Here is a 17118-nt window from a genome sequence, read left to right as displayed (position 1 = left end):
TCTCTGAAATTTCTAATGAATTTGAAATGTCTTTTGGGCAATTTTAAAAATGTTTAGAACCAGCTTTGTAGCAAGCATAATTTCCTTTCCAGGATACTTCCTTAAAGCTTAGGACAATTTCTAGGAATTAAAATGAGGAAATTTCAAGCAACAAAATTAAAGTAAAAAAAAAAAAAAACACTTATGGAAGATTATTCTTTTAATTTGCAATTCATAATTTGAGGCAAACAATTGGTTTTTACAAAAATAAAAGTAATGAATTGTTATTTCCATATTGTAGAAAGAGTTGCATTATGAAGCCCTGGGTTTAGCTGGGCAGGGGCATTGCATAAGTAGAAAAAATAACAAAAGTTTTTTTAAAAAAAGAGAAAGACAGAGATTCAAGTAAAAAGAAAAACAATCACATAATCATAATAAAGTCACACAATTGGCAATTCTTGGAAATTAAGACTCTTACTGGGTTTTCATTACAGTTAGAGGAGACAAACCAAACCCTCACACAAAGTATTATTCCTTTTTAGACATTTAACAGCAAGTGCTAAGTAAGACTTTGAAATCAATTTATGCCAAAAAACATGGTGACATATTTATTTAGAGTAGGAAATTCTTGAGTAGAGCCCTGCAGCCTGAGGCAAGACATCTTCAGTAGATGGACATTCTGTTCAGCTTAACTCTTCTACACCTCATAAAGCCTCTGGATGAATTAATTTACTTTCTTATCACTGGTGCTATCATTGGCAGCTGTGTCATAATGGCACTTCTCAACACATCTTCTCGGAAACCATCCTCGCACGCGATCTCCAGCTAAAAGGAAAGCAGAAAAAGCCAGAAAGGATTCGTTCAAAGCTGATATAAAGACAGATGTTTTAGTTACAGAGATTTAAACAGTTTACCTTTCATTTCCTCTTCATTCAAAACTTTGTCTCCATACATCCACCATCTACAAAAAGAAAAAAAAAATCAGATTTCTGGATAAATTACACTCAGTGACTGGTCATTTTTGTGTGATGAACATACTTGGTGCCACGGGTGGCCAGGATGATGTCCCCTTTACTGAGGGAGATCCTGGGTTCTTCAGTGCAAGGGGTTCTAAAAAAGGTTTGTAGACCCTTGCTGAGAGGGCAGCAGGCTCCATTATAATCCTCCACTACCTGGTACTGGACCTGCTGGTCAAGGCAAACACATATCACATTATTTTGCTGATCCGATTATGACGTTCAGTTTTTTACTTGTCTAGATTGTAACACGCATAGTTTGTTTTCACCAAAACAAATGCAATTTTTTTTATACTTCTATAGGATTTACTGTCACAATCTGAACATCTTAGCTGTCAAAAAGAACAATTAGATATAACGTAAACATATGGTGTGAAGTCACTCAAAAATGTTGACAATCCTGTTAAAAATCACAGCTTTGTGACCATGACAACTGGTCTAATTTTTCCTCCTTCTTAAATGTAACGTATACCCTGTGTAATCCAACTGAAAATTAAATTAAAACATTTGTTAGGAGTAAAAAATATGAAATCAAAAGAAAAAAAAGAGAATAACCATGCTGCATTATTGTGCCACGGTCAGAATAATAATTTGGTCAGACACCTTTAGATTCAATTTACCATTTAATCATCTTTAATTAATTTCAATTTATTAATAGTTTCCTAATCAATCCAAAATCAAAATTAGACATAACATGATCCTGAGTTAGGGTTGAGTGCAAGTCAAGATAATAGCTGTATAATATTTCTAACAAAGAACTGAGCGCTAAAATTCCATGAAGAGGTCCTTCAATGAGGTATTAACTAAAAAGTTTGCTCATTTATGCCACCAGGTAATTGTAAGTGTCTTTACATTCATCCCATAAACTGGTTTATTTTTAAGTTGTACAAAATAGATGGTATGTCCCATTAATGGCAGAAAATGTTTAAAATGTAATTATCAATGCTGGTCATGGCATTTTTGAGATTCACTGTACATGGAGAATAAATATCTTACATTGTAAATCTGCCAACCTATTTATGGCAAAATAAGGATTTAGCAGGTACTTACACTTCTAACTCTTTTATCAGCTTTCTGCTTCAACTGCTCTATCTGTAAAATACACAAAAAACAGGACATATTTAGGTCATGACTATTGCAAAGTACCATTTAACATAAATAATTAATGCCTCATAAATATTTAGTTAAAAGAAAACATCAGATTCAGAATTATTACTTAACACAGTGGTACTCAACATTTCCAGGCTGTGCCAATCTTTCAAAGTGGAGATCTTCTAATTTCATACTGCTAGAATTAATAATATATAATTGAGAATATCAGATGATATACTCATATGTGTCAATAGATCAACAAAGGTCAGTCAGATTTGCCTTAAAATGCTTTGTGATGTCACAATTGACGAGATAATTTGATTGCGTAACATACAAACAATTAATTAGACTTTGAGAACCACTGTCTGACTGACTGACGGAAGAGCAGAACATTATAATACAACCAATATGGAGAACCTACAGTTAAGGTGTGCTGGTGACACTTGGGATGAATCGGCCACACAATGCCGTCTCCCTTCGGTGTCCCTGACCACGTGAAGACTTGCTTGAAATTCAGCCAGCGGCCCCCGAGGTCATATGGGAAGATAAACTCCTCCCCTGTTTGGTAATGCTGTATTCTGTCTTTGGCCTAAAGGGAAAAAAAACATGGTGGCAAGTACATGATATTTATTTTTTATAATCAGTATAGTAGATTGCAATAACACAGCCATCTACACAACAAAATAATAGCCACATATGACAATAAAATGTAGAAAATGTGTTAGAAAAATAGTTTTTGTTAAATGGAAACACTGAAACTGTGTTAAATAAAAGACTAATCACATTAAATAATAAATCTGACCTTTTCCTCAATCCAGGATTCGATTGAGGTTTTATTACGGAGAATGACTTTCATCTGAAAAAAAACATTATGATTTATCATGAAATCGTTAATAATGGTACATTTGTGTAAAAACAGAGTCATTGCATTGTTTATAGCTTCAGCTGCTATTAAAATGTTTCATTTCTGGATCCTTAAAGTGAAATATTCCTCAGTTATCCTTAGCTTGCATGCCACTGAAACACTGTGCAACATAACAAAAAGTCCAAAAATAGAGGGAAGCAATACTGAGAGTAAACATACAGCTCTGCTGAACATCAGTGTGGCTTACATAGTTTATTGTGGCTTTGCATGTTTTCAACTAAATGCACATGTCACTTGCAACTTTGCATGGCAAACAACTTATGTAAAGTGGAAATGCCAAATGCAAAGCTCAGAGGAAAAAAAAAAACAAACTACTTACTTGAATGAAGAAAAGCATTCCCACTGCAATCGTGGTGCCCAATGCCAAACCTAAGGCAAAGAGAGTGGCAGCAAAGGCAGGCACACTGAAGGGCATGAGGGGCTGAAACTGACGCACAGCACTCATGTCAATCTTTACTGTACTCCAACCAAATGATATCTGCAGATAAGAAAAAAAGGAGGTTTGATACTTTTTCTACAGCTGCAAAAAAAACACAAGAAAGTCAGGCAGAGTGAGGTGGAAGTAATAACTACCCTCTCATACAGCTGTGTATACATGGTCATAATGAAGATAATGGCAGCGTGTGAGCATCCCAGTGGGGCCAGCAGCAGGAAGCTAGTGAAGTAAGCATGGTTTAAGTGGCCACAGCAGTTGTTGATCCATGGGCAGTGGTGATCCATCTTCATAACACATCTGAAGGCCAGGAAAAACCACAGTGATTCTCCTTCACAGTGAATCAGAGTCAAATATGTAAACAAAAAAGAGAGACATTAAACTAAAAGTACAACATAAAACCCGGCCCTCAATGTGTGGATGAATGAACACAGTAGCATAGTTAATTAGCATTCAGTTTATCAATGTGAACCAAATTTTATTTAGTACATTGTTCCATCTGGATGATAAACCTCTGACAACAGTTTACTGTTGTAGTAGTTCTTCTATTTTTTATTTATTTTTTTTACCAAATAATGAAAACTTGTTAAGAGAAGAAAAGCAGTTCTTATCAAGTCTTGGACTTGGTTCCATAAATTCCAGATTTAGCATTAAATTTCTGGTTATTGTTTTACAATACAAATCCAAAAGTTCATCCCAATTTTAAGATAGCTATAGTTTACCAATCAGGCTTTTAGGATGGAAGAGGGAGGGACAGACTGACGAATGGATGGACACGGACAGAATTACGGATGTGATGACAGATTGATGGAAGAATAAAGTGATAAATGGACAGATTAATGGACATAAAGATGGACAGATAGAGATGAATGGGTACATACTATTGATGAATGGATAGAGGGATAAATTAATAGATGGAGTTAGTGATAGAAGGATTGATGTTTGGAAGTTGTGAATTGATGTCTGGTCATAAAATTATAGAAGAAAGACTTAATGGATTTACAGATGGCTAAATGGATGTACAGTCAGAGGACGGACGGATGAATTTACAACTTCTATTAAAAACCCTCATAAACAATCTGGAAGCAATTTATTTATAGAAAGGTTGATATTTATCATGTAGTAAACAATAAAATAAGGTCTTGAAAAATATTTTAAATACATTTTACATTAAATCCCATAGTTTTCCAGACCTTTTATACAATGGGCAGTAACTCCACTTTGATTCAATGCATTAGACACTGTAATTGTGTCAACTGCATAATCCAGGTGCTGGATTAGTCTTCACAAGCTGCACCTTACATAACAGCAAAAGGTGTAAACATAAGCCAACTGTCCAGCAGTTGGGAGCTCCGATAACGGCTCAGTTCCTGCCACAGAGCATTTCCCCAAGCTCAAAAATGAATTCATAGGTGAGAAAAGAAAAACATAACCAAGGTTTGTTTGTGCAGGTGTTTACCTGTTACACTTTCGACAGTGGTGGGATCTAGGGGCCTTGTAACCTTGGCAAACTCTGCAATATTGTAGGTACTGAGCATCATGTTGATTCTCCTGTTTGAGAATGAAAAACAACAAGTAACAGAACTAGAATGAAATGACTTACCACTGTGTAGGAACATTTGGAGGGTATTATATAGTTTTCTATTGCTTAAGCACCAATATATAAATATATATATATATTAAAAAAAAATCTTACAGGTTTCCAGCCAAGAGGAATGTATCCTGGTCCAACAAACATAGCATTGAAGTAGTTGTAGAGAATGAGCACAGTCCAGTTGATGAGCATGATGAAGTTAATGCTGCCCCCTGTAGTGTCCAGGGGCCAGTACCAGATAATAGAGTCCAGCATTGCCATGGTTGAGCATATAGCGATGACAGACAGTGCTATGATTGGGCCCCAGTGGCACAACCGCCGAACCTCATGGAGGTTCTCAAATGCCACAAAAGTTGACAGGAACTTCATCCTTTAAACTGGAAGATAACTTGCGTTCTTTTTGGTTCCGTTCCTGAAATGAATGTTCAGTGTGCTACTCTTTTCCACTGCTATCTTGCAAAGCCAGCGGTGCACATGTTTTTTGTCGTCTACTCTGTAACACGTGGCAGTCCTGGCCTCGAGTCACCTGGGATCTTTGAGTCCCCCTGATTCTTGCAGTGATGAAGTCCAGCATCCTTTTCTGTCAACATCTGTAACACACCATCCCAGTGAGAGACTCAAATTTCCCCATCTGTTAAGGAAAAAAGAAGGTATTTAAACAAATGAACATGTGCAATGAAATTCCAATCCAAAACTATACAGGTGTATCTCAATACATATTATGTTATAAGTGAAAAATTCAGAAACAAAATTCAAAACGGAAAGTTCTTGATTAACCTAAATCTATCACAGACTGCAATTGATTTCAAGTAGTTATTACTATTTGGTTTGGTTATTGTGGTTTACAGTTACAGAAATCTCAACATTCTGCTTTTCAGAAAATCAGTAAAAGCTGGATTAGGAACCACTAGCCAACACAATCATGAGGTAGAATGCTGACTTGACAAATGGTGCAGCAGACAGTCACTGAGACTCTCAGTAAGTACGGGAAGTTACAAAGAGTTAATGTTTTTATTTAAGCTGTCTGTTCATAGAGTGCTGTATCCAAGCATTGAAAGTTGAGGGGGTAAAAAACGTTTGAAGAAAAAAAGGGGGAATATCAGCAGGATACCTGACATCTTGACAGAGACATACGTTTTACTACTCTGAAATGTTTGTGCTAAACATCGTTTTTCCCCTTTAATAATATCTGAGATACAACACTGTGCACAATGAATCTATAACTTTTGCTTTTTGAATTTACCTAATAAATAAACAAATAAGTAATATTAAAGTTAATTGAGAGCCACCAGTATTGTTTTCCAAACCAACAGACTAAGTGAAAATTTGGATTTTCTAACTTCTGTCTTAAACTAAGCTTAAAATGAATCGCTGTCATGTCAGTGACACACCTGACATTATTACTCAGCTTTGACAGAATTTCAAAATTTGGGCTAAAATTTCTATTTTTGTCTTGTTTTTTTAATTTATTTTGACGATATTACGTAAGAGAAACTGAACGAGTATGTCAGTGGTTTAAAAGGAAACGTAATAAAATAAATATAAAACAGTGCTAATTGGCTTCTAATTAGCTCCTGCTGCCAAGCTAGCAATTTCGAACCAAAAATAAACATAAAACAAAACTAATCGAATTTATGCAGATTACTTTTTTATTAGAGGCAAAGGGAACTGCTATGTTTTTTCCACGTCAGCAGGTGAATCATTATCAAATGCATCATGCTAATGAAGATGTCTCCGCTTAGCTGTATAGCAAACTAACGTTAAATATCCTAGCTTCCCCTCCACCAGTTTTAACACCGCTACAAGCCGACGCATTTTCAAAAACATAGATGAAACAGACCGATGTAAAGCTATCACAAATACAAATCCATTTACGCATTTAAACTGTATTTGTAGAATAGCAAAAAAGCTGTCACTTTAAATTACAAACCTGGCCACTTCCTTGCCTTTTTTCCTTCAATTTCTCCTGTGTACACAGGGTGGGAACCTTGCTCATCATAGTCACCCAGACGCTAATACATTTAAATATCAGCAGAAATTTCTTTCAAAACCTCGTTAAGTCCTCAAAAATGTGAAAATATATCACGCATAATCCGCAAAGCCTAAGGTGAATGACATGTGCTATTGACTCACCGAACCCTTTTGGGGGAAAAAAACAAGTCTAGTTTCTTGTCGAGCCCTTTTTGTTGCTACTCAAGGAAAAGACTCCATTCGAGACTTGTTGTTATTATCCGATGCTAACTGCCGACCAGACAGCTTCTTCTGTGTTTAAACTTATTATTCGAAGATGTCTTCAGACTTTGAGACCTACGAGCAGGATTTTGGGACTATCACCGCAGAAGTAACGAACAAAATTGGCAAAATTCCTAAACTAAGTGGAGGTAAGAGAGCTAAATTTGTTAACGTGACTCGGTGAGTTGCTAGCTAAGATGTCAGTTAGCTATCGTGTCTCAGCTGAGAGGAGGAGGTTGTAGTGTCAGGTGAAGCTTACTGGTTGTGTGATTTGATACAGTCACTCAATATTCCTCAAGGAAAAAAAAATATTAGTCTGTTATTGTGTCACATTTTCCTGTTCTTGCTCGTTAAATAACAAACTGAATGTGAACGCTTTCCTGTGATGTTTATTTGATGGATTTAACAGCCGGATGTGCATGGTGATTGTGTCTTAAATAAAGTGAAATATGTAAACACTGAAAGCATTTAAATATAGTAAAGTGCAGAAAACATTATGAGTTGTTTGTCAAATCAAACGACTTAACGTGATAGAGCAATTCAATAACTTGTATATTGTTCGGTTTTTAAAGTGCTTTATGAATGAATTTTAACTTAACATGATGGTCAATAAAAATACAATTCATGATTAAACTGAAGTCATATGCAATAAATCAGAATATATATTTCGATTAATCTAATTTGTCAGGTTAAAAGTACCTTTTGAAAATAACTTTTAAGCAGTTATTAAACATACTTGTCATTAAGACCGCATTTCTGTTTTTAAAAATAGTTTTTTTATTAGTCTGATGTAACATTGTAATTTTAAATGTCATGTTTTCATTACCTCTATGTGTGAAATCTTCATAATTAACAGACATAAAGAAATAAAGGCTTTCTGTGTCTAATTAATCTTCATAAAGTGTTTCACTTGTGATAAAGTACCTAAAATAAAACAAGTTTTTAATAATATTCTAATTTATTGAATGGGTCTTTAGATCAAACAATAGTGAGAAATAAAGTCTTTAAAAAGACTTTAAACTCTCAGGACCTGAGGCCAATCTTTTCCATTGGCTGACTGATTGATCAATCAATCAATTTTTTTTATACCAGGCAGACTTGGTGATAGTGAAGTGAGTGATCTTCTTTGTCAAATAGGAAATTTAACATAAACACAGGATAAATATAACTATAACATGATGAAAAATTAACTGGTGTTCAATACTTTAAAATATCCAAGTAGATGCAATCGCATTCCAAAAATAAAACTGCAATTGTGTATTTATGATAAAATAAGTATTGAACCTGTCACTATTTTTTGTAACGGAAATCTTTCTAACGGACCATTCACATAAAATTTACAGCAGGCATGTTGGAAACAAACCAAGTAATCTAAGCATACAAAGAAACCAAGACAAATTAATCCATAAATAAAGGTATGCTTAGGATGTCTACAGCCCTAATGATTAAACATATTCTTTCTGTCAAATATTTCTACTTGTCAGTTGCAAATATACACATTTGAAATAACATGAATTATTTTTTTATTTCAACCAGACATATTTACCCACTTTTTTGAAAGATAGTTCAAAATCAGTCTGCTTACATGGAGAGTGTCTATGAACAGAAGTTTTCAAATCTTTCCAAAGATTCTTAAGATTTATGCTCGAACTTTTACCAACTCTTCCTAACACACCTGAAGAAAAGCACCACCACAGCATGATGGTGCCATTGTGTTTCACAGTGGTAATAATGTGTTCAGGGATATTGTTTTCAAGCATAGGTTGAAAGCAATCTCCTGGTAGTGATTGTTTTTGTTGTATTTCTGACTTGTAATTCAAAAATCTAACTTCGGTGTACAAAAATGACACATCATTAAATGCAGCAAGGAAAGTTACAGCATTTTCTGTGTCAACCAAGTGTTTAAAATTCATATTTTGTTGATAACTTGAGTATGTCGTACAATGAGTGTAATTCTTTAAGTTATTCTCCAAGCTTGAATGCTCTGAATGTTTGTTGCAATAAAATATGAATACTTTTCCAAGGCACTGTCTATATGTATCTTTCTCATTTTCCATTAATAAGTGATGAAAAACAGCGCCATCTTTCATTTTTTTGGATGTACAGTATTCAAAACGTTGATTTCTAGTTTTCCTGGAGATAATTTATTCATCATGACATAAAATTTGCCTATTAAAGTACAGTGAAATGTATGAGCACTATTTGCTCTTACATGATTGCTTTTAGGTGGCTGTCTACAGAAGTTTGGTGCTTCAACTCACCGTGAAGCACCACTGCTTATCATTTTTTAACATGGACATTAAGAAGTTAAAATAATTCTTATACTGATGCAAACAAATAGTTCAAAATCAGTCTGCCAGTAAAACAATTTACTGGCATTGTAGTTTAGGTGCGATCATATTTATCATCTTCCTAGCAAACTAGTTGGAAACATGTAAAGACAAATCTTAGCAATTTCCTATTTCTCCAAGAAAATGTAGGTCTGCAGTCTCTTGTTTACGCTTCTTCAGAGATTCTGTGTGTGAAATACGTTCTTGCAATTTCAGTTTCTGCTGCAAGGTGCCTGGAAAGAGCATAATAGAGGCATAGCATGATGCAAAAAGTAAACTGGAAATCACAGTGTTTGTTTACAACCCATCAGAAATGGTAGCAAAAGTTCTCCCTGCTTGTCTGCACTCGGCTTGTATGTTTGTGTTGAGATATAAATACTTAATATATATTTGTATGTATTTTGCAGTAGATCTTCGCAGAAAGTGTCTTGAAAATGTAAATGTTGCATTACATGTGTAAGTGCTGAGTAATTGTGGATGCTCATACAGTAAGCTTTAATGGTTTCTTGCCTTCAAGATAAGAAATTATGTGCTCAAAATCTGAGTTATTTCTTGCAGGAGCTAAAAGACCTGTGACCTTTTTGAACTTCTGCCGCTAAGTTGTCTATAATGTTCATTTCTTGTTAAGACTCTATGATACTAAGTGTAAAATATGTGAGGTTGTACACTACTATATCTACCGTGCTAATTACCACAGTCTAAAATTACGTTTAGGTATAAATTTTGATTTTCTGCAGTGGGACAACTTCTAAACTTCTGGCTTGTCCACAAGTCAAAGTTGGAAGAAAAATGGTCAAGCCCTTTCTTCTTTATTTACTTGACTTCTGTGTGCAAAACTCCTCATGTGTCCGTCAGCAGTTTGTAGTCTCAGTAAATATCCATACATATTTCACGCCTCTCCTGCTTGAGTTTGAGTTGGAGAGAGAGCACAATCTCACCTTTCTCTCAATCGCCTCTGGCTGTTTACTGTGTACGTTGTGAGGTTGGACACAGGTTTTAAAAATGTATTTGAGGACTGGCAAAAGGTAATCTTGGCCCATGGATCCATAATAAATGACGATCTAGGGTTCTTCTTCTTTCTTTTTTTCTTAACATTGCAGCCCCCATCTGATCGACCTTGTGATTTGCTTTTGAGTTAGAAGTTTTGTTGACTCTTGCGTTTAAATATTTTAAAATACTCTTAAATTTTTCCAGATAGTTCTTCTGATTCATGTAAAATACATTTAGTCATATAACTACTGCCTGAGAGTAGCTTGTAAGAACATATCTAAAATTTCTTTTGAATTTACAAATCCTTTGTTTAACATTTATGAAAAATGCTAAACAAGCCTTTGTGATTTGGATTTTTTTTTTAAATAAAGTTGTAATATGATTTTCCTGTTCATTGTCAAACCCAGTAATTTTTTTGTTTGATTTGTTATGCATTCATGAGGATATTCATGGGGACTATTACCAATATGTTTCTTGTGACCCTGTTGAGTATGTGAAACAAAACCTTTGATGGTGATATAATCATGCCCCAATATCTTAGCAATTTCAAGAGTAGCTTTTGAGAAGCTTTTGGTAATTTTTGACTTTTGAGAGTCAGTTAAATCTCTTTTGGCCCATTTTGCATTTTACACCTTCCCTCATTACACAGATATATCATCTCTTATGCTTAAATCCTTTAAGCAATCAACTGTATCCAGTTCAGTTTGAAAATATGCCTAAAAATGAAGATATGGTCAAAATACTCACTTTCCTAGCAATTGTGCAAACAGTGTAAGGTGGTACTTGATCACCAAGCAACTCACCACGCTGTACAATTGATGTTCCTTCCTGGGATTGTTGAAAAGAGCTAATTTTAGAGCAAATACCAATTTAGCACCTGTACTCAAAGTATGAGCACTGCTGCCATAAGTAATGATTGAAGGTTCTGAAGTTTATATTGGAACTTGAAGTCCTAATGAGTTTCTATGGGTAATGTGGAAGAGCAGCCATGGGGTGAGGTGTGGAGCAGAGTTTTAGTCATTCTGAGCGGGATTCACAGTCGTGGCAAGTGAGCAAAGCTGACACCTCCCATCCCTTTGAGTTGGCATGAGGCGTCTCACTGCTTCTCAACAGAAACCAACAAAGGCCTCACACACGCCATAACTAAGAGACATCAAATGTTGGCTCTTCGTGTGGAGAGAATGTGTAAATATATCTTCAAATGTGTCCTCGTGTGTTGTTTTCTCCCACTGTCTTTCTATTTCTCTCCCCCATCTCTTCCCCTGTTGTGGGGGAGTTTGGCTGTTGTCACGAAGCTCTGTTCCTCCGTTGGCTGATCAATAATGGTGTTGTTTTTTTCTCTTACAGAGGAGAAGACACAGCTGGTTCTAAATGTCGACAAACAGCTTGAAGAAGTCAGAGAGTTGGTATGTCTTTGATCAGTAATTTTCTCCTTTTCCCATTTCCTAAATTATGAATTTGTGGCAAGAGGAAGGGAAGGGGGGGCAGTTTTCACAGCAACCAGACAACTGCACCTGTATTATCCCGGTGCTGACATGACATGCAGACATGTACGCACTTCACATGGCGGAAAGGAGGCTTCCTCCTCACATGATTACTTCCCAGTAATCTGCTTTTAAGTGACACCCCTATGACACATTTCAAGCCATTATCTCGAGGTGAAAGACTTCATGTTGCTGTTTAAAAATAAATAAATAAAAGGAAGCAGTCACCTGATGGAGACAAATTGTTTTTGCAGTTGTCTTGTTGTGGCATGGTGATTAGATTCCTCCAAGTCTGCCAAGAAGAGATCCGTGCACCGATGCATCAGATGTACTTTTCCCTCATCCGCTGTGACACTGTTGAGCCCATTCATGTCAGTGCAATAAAGGGCCCCTCATATGTTGATGCTGTATTTATTTACAGAGATGCTCTATTTGTTGCTACTTTTATCACAGCTGAGTGACATGAGCAGAAGACATTACGTTTTTACAGTCAGTGCTGGAACATAATATTGCTGTAGTTACAGATTTTTAAAGTTTTCTCCTTTTTTTAATTAAAATATTTTTAAAGCCTTCGTTTTCCTTTGAAGATATCCTTTTTTGTTTTATCGCGCAAACTATGGTACAGTCGCGCAAAGTCACCATTTTCAGAAGACAGCAGCCGTGATTTTAAAACTTTATATATTGTGTTGGAATAATTGTAATACAATTATTTATTACAATTATTTGTGGATGTAATGGGATTCTTTCAATGCCAATGTCAATTTTATTTATAAAAAGCTTTAAAAACAGCGTATATATGCTCCAAATTACTGCACAGTATTCATGAAACTGTTGATAAAAACGTTTCGGAATAAAACAAGAAGAAATAAAAAAAATAAATAGAAAAAAACCAAATAAAAAACAGAGACAGGACAGACAGGTAGATCACAATGTCAGGCTCTCAGTATGACAACCCTAAAAACAAATTCCATGGTTTTATAGTATGATGACATTTACACAAATATTTCTAAACACAATTGTACGAAAATATCTAATAGCTTTTATTTTTTAAAAAAGCTATTAGATTTTTAGCAGCAGGAAGTGTTTCTGCTGCTAAACCGGCATTGGATGATGGCTATCGTTGTAACAGTATCTTGCTGTTTTTAAAACTGCATTACCATATCAAGATGGTTCTTATTCATTTTACACACAAAAATAGTGACAGTTGTAGTTGGCAGTTGCTGAAAAGAAAGCATGTTATATCCCTCTTTCAGCCAGATGACTGGCAGTGCGCAGCATCAGGTAGTGAGGGGCAGCTCTGCCTTTTTTTGCCTTCTAGTCAAGGGTAAAGGGTATTAACCATCTTTCATTGCACTGACCGTATGCAGCAACAGAAACATATTTAAAATCATTAAATACGTTTCAATTTGCAGAGAAAAAATATGATGTAAAATCTCTAGCAAAGTGGTGGTGTTTGGTGGGTAAGGTTTTTTGCCATACATTTGACTAGGGGAAATATGTGTGTTGATCCTCGCTTCAAAATTGATTTTTGATGCTGCTGAAATGTATTTTAAAGTGTAAGAAAACATCTTGGAAATGTTTTGCCATGAACTGTGTTATTTGTGGGTTCTAGCTTGAGCAGATGGACCTGGAGGTGCGGGAGATCCCCATCCAGAGCCGCGCCATGTACAACAGCAGACTGAAGAGCTACAAGCAGGAGGTGGAGAAGCTCGAGAAAGACTTCGTAAGTGCCTTTAATAAACTCAAATTCTCACCGGATGATAACAACACTAGCTCCTGCGAATACACAACATATTTAAACAGTTTCCACACAAAACAAAATTTGCATGTACGCCATATTTAAGGTTGTTACTGTCAACCATCATCAGGTCTATTTGCACCATAGTTTGGTCTCTAACCCAAGCACCTTTTCTCTTGCAATCATTTTTACTCACACAAACAGCCGAGCACAGAGGCCCAGCGCTGCATCCGCTGAGGTTAATTCACAGTTTATTTTTGAACTTGCAAGGAATGCCCACTGAGAGCAGGTTGTGCATGTTTGTGTTGCTGCAGAATCTGGCCTTGTTTAGTAATTCATAACTCACTGTATGTTTTTGCTTCATTTCAAACCTCTGTCAAAGCTTAATGAACAGTCTATTCTTCTGGGTCATTTTCTTTTTACTCTATATTTGCTCAAAAATACTCAAGGTATTTCACCTGATCGAAAACCCTTTTTAAAAAGAGGCAATTATTTGATTCAACTACTTTTTTTTCTCCTTTGGAAAAGTATGATCTTTTTTACTACAAGTTGTTGAGGATTTTTCAATGATAAATGTGTTTTGTTATTTGTTTGTTTTGTTTGTAGTGTTGTGCTACTGCTTACCCTGCAGTAGAGTGTTCTTGAGTGTTCTCAACTGCAGACCTAGCAGACGAGAACACTCAGGTCTGTTCCTTCATGTTTCTGTTTTGATTTATTTCCACATTTTACAATTATTTGGAACAAATCACATAAACAAGGATACTAAACATTGTTTGTAGCAGATGTTTGAAGACATTTCAAGAAAACTTGCCTAGAAAAGTTAAAAGATCTTTAATATGTGTATTTTATTAGTCTCCATGAAAGGGACTTTGTGGGTAGCTTGTTTTCTACAAAGAAGAGACAGGAAATTAACTTTCTCTAAATTCAGTGGACATTCAAACATCGACTTAAAAGCTTTTTAATCATACTTAACAGAAAAATATAAATATTTTAATAGCATTTAAAAAATAATGGGATTCAAATCTGTGACATTGTCATATAACTATTGTTGAGGTGAAAAATATAGTTTCATTCAATATTTAAAATTGGTTGGCTGTAGATACACAAAAGTAGTATTTTGTAGCAATTTACTATGAATGGCATGTTCTCTTCTCTTTCTAGTTTTGAAGAGTTTGCACATTTCCTGTCTGCTTACAATAAATTCAGGCTGGTAGTGCCACAAAATCTAAAAAATTCTGTGAAAATAGCAAAACGGCTTCAGGTTGCATTTATTTTTTCAGAATTAAAAAAAAAAAATGTTAAATTAGCTTTAATTGAAATGGTAGTTCAAAAATTAATGCATTACTATTTTTTAAATTAATACTTAATAGGTTATTGATCATTGACACTCATCATCATAGTCATCATAGCAATAAAATGAATGAAATTAATGTTGAACTGTTATCCAAAAATATTGGATTTCTTTCTCTGCTGTGAAACATACTGAACTGAAAAGTTGATATCAGTGGGATAATGCCTCTACAATAAAAGATTATTTATTTTAAGGGTTTTACCCATCTTTGCAAAGCACAACATTAAATGTAGAGAAAGCTGTGTTATGTCTCAAATGAAGTAATATTTAAAACATTTTACTCTTCTAAATGCACACCATCGACGTAAACATGCTTAGAAACCTGCTAGGACGGAGACATAATGTACCAGTAATCTGTGAACACACCAGTCTGACGGAGATGACAGAGGGGGTCTCTGTGCCAAGACAGGTTGCTCTCCTCACCCTGGGTTTTTAATTGGCTCATGATTAATCTTTAACTTTTCCTCCTCCTTCACTCACTGTGCCTAATCATCAAGCAGTTATCAGCTGCTGAGGCTGATGTTAGTCTTAATTTTCATTATTGGTATTATCTTTTTATTATTATTTCTCCCTTTGGAGCATATGGGAAACTTGTTATGCATTCCTACACTCAGCTTACAATAATATATATAAATAGATAAAAAAAAAACAAGTACCCACCAAAGTTGGGTACATCACGGCATGCAATAATGAAATGCAAAGACGAAAGAAGGAAAGAAGCGACAACCATAGTTCTTGTTGTTTGAGCATAATTAGCCTTTTTTCACATTATGTGCTGTGGCCTAAGCAGCACACATGTAAACTAAGATAACCCAACTTACATAATTATATTTTTTGGGAACTTTTTTTTATACCCTGATGCAAGTGTTCGGAAAGCAAGAACTTCCACTTCTCTTAGATGTGCCTCAGAAGTGCCAAATGCTATAGCCAACCTCAGCCTCTCACTTCCTACAGGCCAATGAAGGACATGACACTCAGTTCGAGAGGAATCTGGTGGAAAAAAGGCAATTTCCTTTCTTTTTAATGTAAAAAGCTCTGTCTTTGTTGTGCTTTCCGTGGATATCAAAACCTTTTCACTCCCTCACTACTCAATCTTGCCGTACTTCCCACCCCCCACTGGCCTCCCACGGGTGTCTCCCTCCTTAGCCTTCTCTCTCATCCTCTCATTCACCCATGGTTTGAAGTGTTCCTACCACCGGTGTGCCAGCTTGAGACCTCATTCCCGCTTCTTTCCAGTCGGGGCAAGAGTCGACCTCGCTAACCCGTCCATTTCATCTAGGAAGACAACTTATCAAACAGGCCTCCCTAAGGTGGATATATAGGCTTTGTTGCTGTGGTCGAGAGCTTCATCCTGATAATAGAGGAGGCATTGGGGGTCTGAAAGGTGCAGCAGCCGAAGGGGATGCCATCCTTTTAAAAAGTATATAACTAAGATTTGAACAATCCTGCTTGCCAGGGTTCAAGCAAGACAAAGCAGAATGGCTCTCTTAGCAGCAGCTTTCATCAATTCAAGACGACTCGCAGGTTTTTTTTTTAGAAAATCCCCATCAGTGTCCCCATCAATCCCCATCCCCATAATCTAATAATAGATTATCAACACATTGATGTAGTCTTAGTTTTAATGCAGTTAAAGGGAAAAAATATGCTGATTTTCAGTATTTGACAAGGGAACATTATCTGATTCAGATTGATGGCTGATAAGTGTGTTTCTGTTCACAATGGCTGTGACAGGGCCAATCTTAAAGTATAATTTGTAGTAAAATTTCTTACTTCCTTGAGAGTCTAAATGTCAAAAAGAAAAATTACCAGTGATGATTGCCTTTTGCTTGTCATATGAGATTCTTTTTGGAACTATTGAGCAGACCTCTGAATTACCGAGGAAAAGGTATTATGATATGGGATCCTCTCTAAATGGAACAATTTGTCAACATTTTTAAAATAATTAAATTAATTG

At 35.7% G+C, this 17118-nt stretch overlaps 2 protein-coding genes across 7 annotated transcripts in view; one reads left to right on the top strand and one right to left on the bottom strand.

Annotated features, from left to right (window-relative positions):
• Nucleotides 1–181: 181 nt before the first annotated feature.
• zdhhc6 (zDHHC palmitoyltransferase 6) lies at nt 182–7282 on the bottom strand. Of its 3 annotated transcripts, none has more exons than XM_032574339.1 (11): nt 7173–7282; nt 5142–5670; nt 4905–4996; nt 3586–3745; nt 3332–3490; nt 2890–2943; nt 2509–2676; nt 2046–2087; nt 1018–1166; nt 894–940; nt 182–804 (listed from the first exon to the last, which is right to left on the bottom strand). In XM_032574339.1, the coding sequence occupies exons 2-11, from the start codon at nt 5406–5408 to the stop codon at nt 704–706; spliced, it is 1239 nt and encodes a 412-aa protein (XP_032430230.1). In that variant the 5' UTR covers nt 5409–5670; nt 7173–7282; the 3' UTR covers nt 182–703. The 3 variants fall into 3 exon arrangements, with proteins under 3 accessions (XP_032430230.1, XP_032430231.1, XP_032430229.1); XM_032574340.1 differs by lacking the exon at nt 7173–7282 and adding an exon at nt 6970–7167 and having other exon boundaries at nt 1018–1163; XM_032574338.1 differs by lacking the exon at nt 7173–7282 and adding an exon at nt 6970–7166.
• vti1a (vesicle transport through interaction with t-SNAREs 1A) overlaps nt 7257–17118 on the top strand; it is a 144077-nt gene continuing 134215 nt past the window's right edge. For all 4 annotated transcript variants that reach the window (XM_032574342.1, XM_032574341.1, XM_032574344.1 and 1 more), the window contains exons 1-3: nt 7257–7420; nt 11939–11997; nt 13688–13798. In XM_032574342.1, coding sequence (XP_032430233.1) covers nt 7327–7420; nt 11939–11997; nt 13688–13798 — 264 coding nt within the window. In that variant the 5' untranslated portion in view covers nt 7257–7326. The remainder of the gene's footprint in view (nt 7421–11938; nt 11998–13687; nt 13799–17118) is intronic.

The sequence above is a fragment of the Xiphophorus hellerii genome, chromosome 10 (genome assembly GCF_003331165.1).
Source record: "Xiphophorus hellerii strain 12219 chromosome 10, Xiphophorus_hellerii-4.1, whole genome shotgun sequence".
In the NCBI taxonomy this organism is placed as follows: domain Eukaryota; kingdom Metazoa; phylum Chordata; class Actinopteri; order Cyprinodontiformes; family Poeciliidae; genus Xiphophorus; species Xiphophorus hellerii.
Note: the sequence above shows the minus strand (reverse complement) of the source record. Positions and strands in the feature narration are given on the sequence as shown.

Excerpts from the sequence above, each read along its gene's own strand:
- zdhhc6 (XM_032574339.1), bottom strand. The coding sequence starts at position 5,408 with ATGAAGTTCCTGTCAACTTTTGTGGCATTTGAGAACCTCCATGAGGTT. Across the intron at positions 3,491-3,585 it reads ATACACAGCTGTATGAGAGG|ATATCATTTGGTTGGAGTAC; the intron begins GTAGTTATTACT and ends TCTTATCTGCAG. Across the intron at positions 2,944-3,331 it reads GAATGCTTTTCTTCATTCAA|ATGAAAGTCATTCTCCGTAA; the intron begins GTAAGTAGTTTG and ends GTTTTTTTTCAG.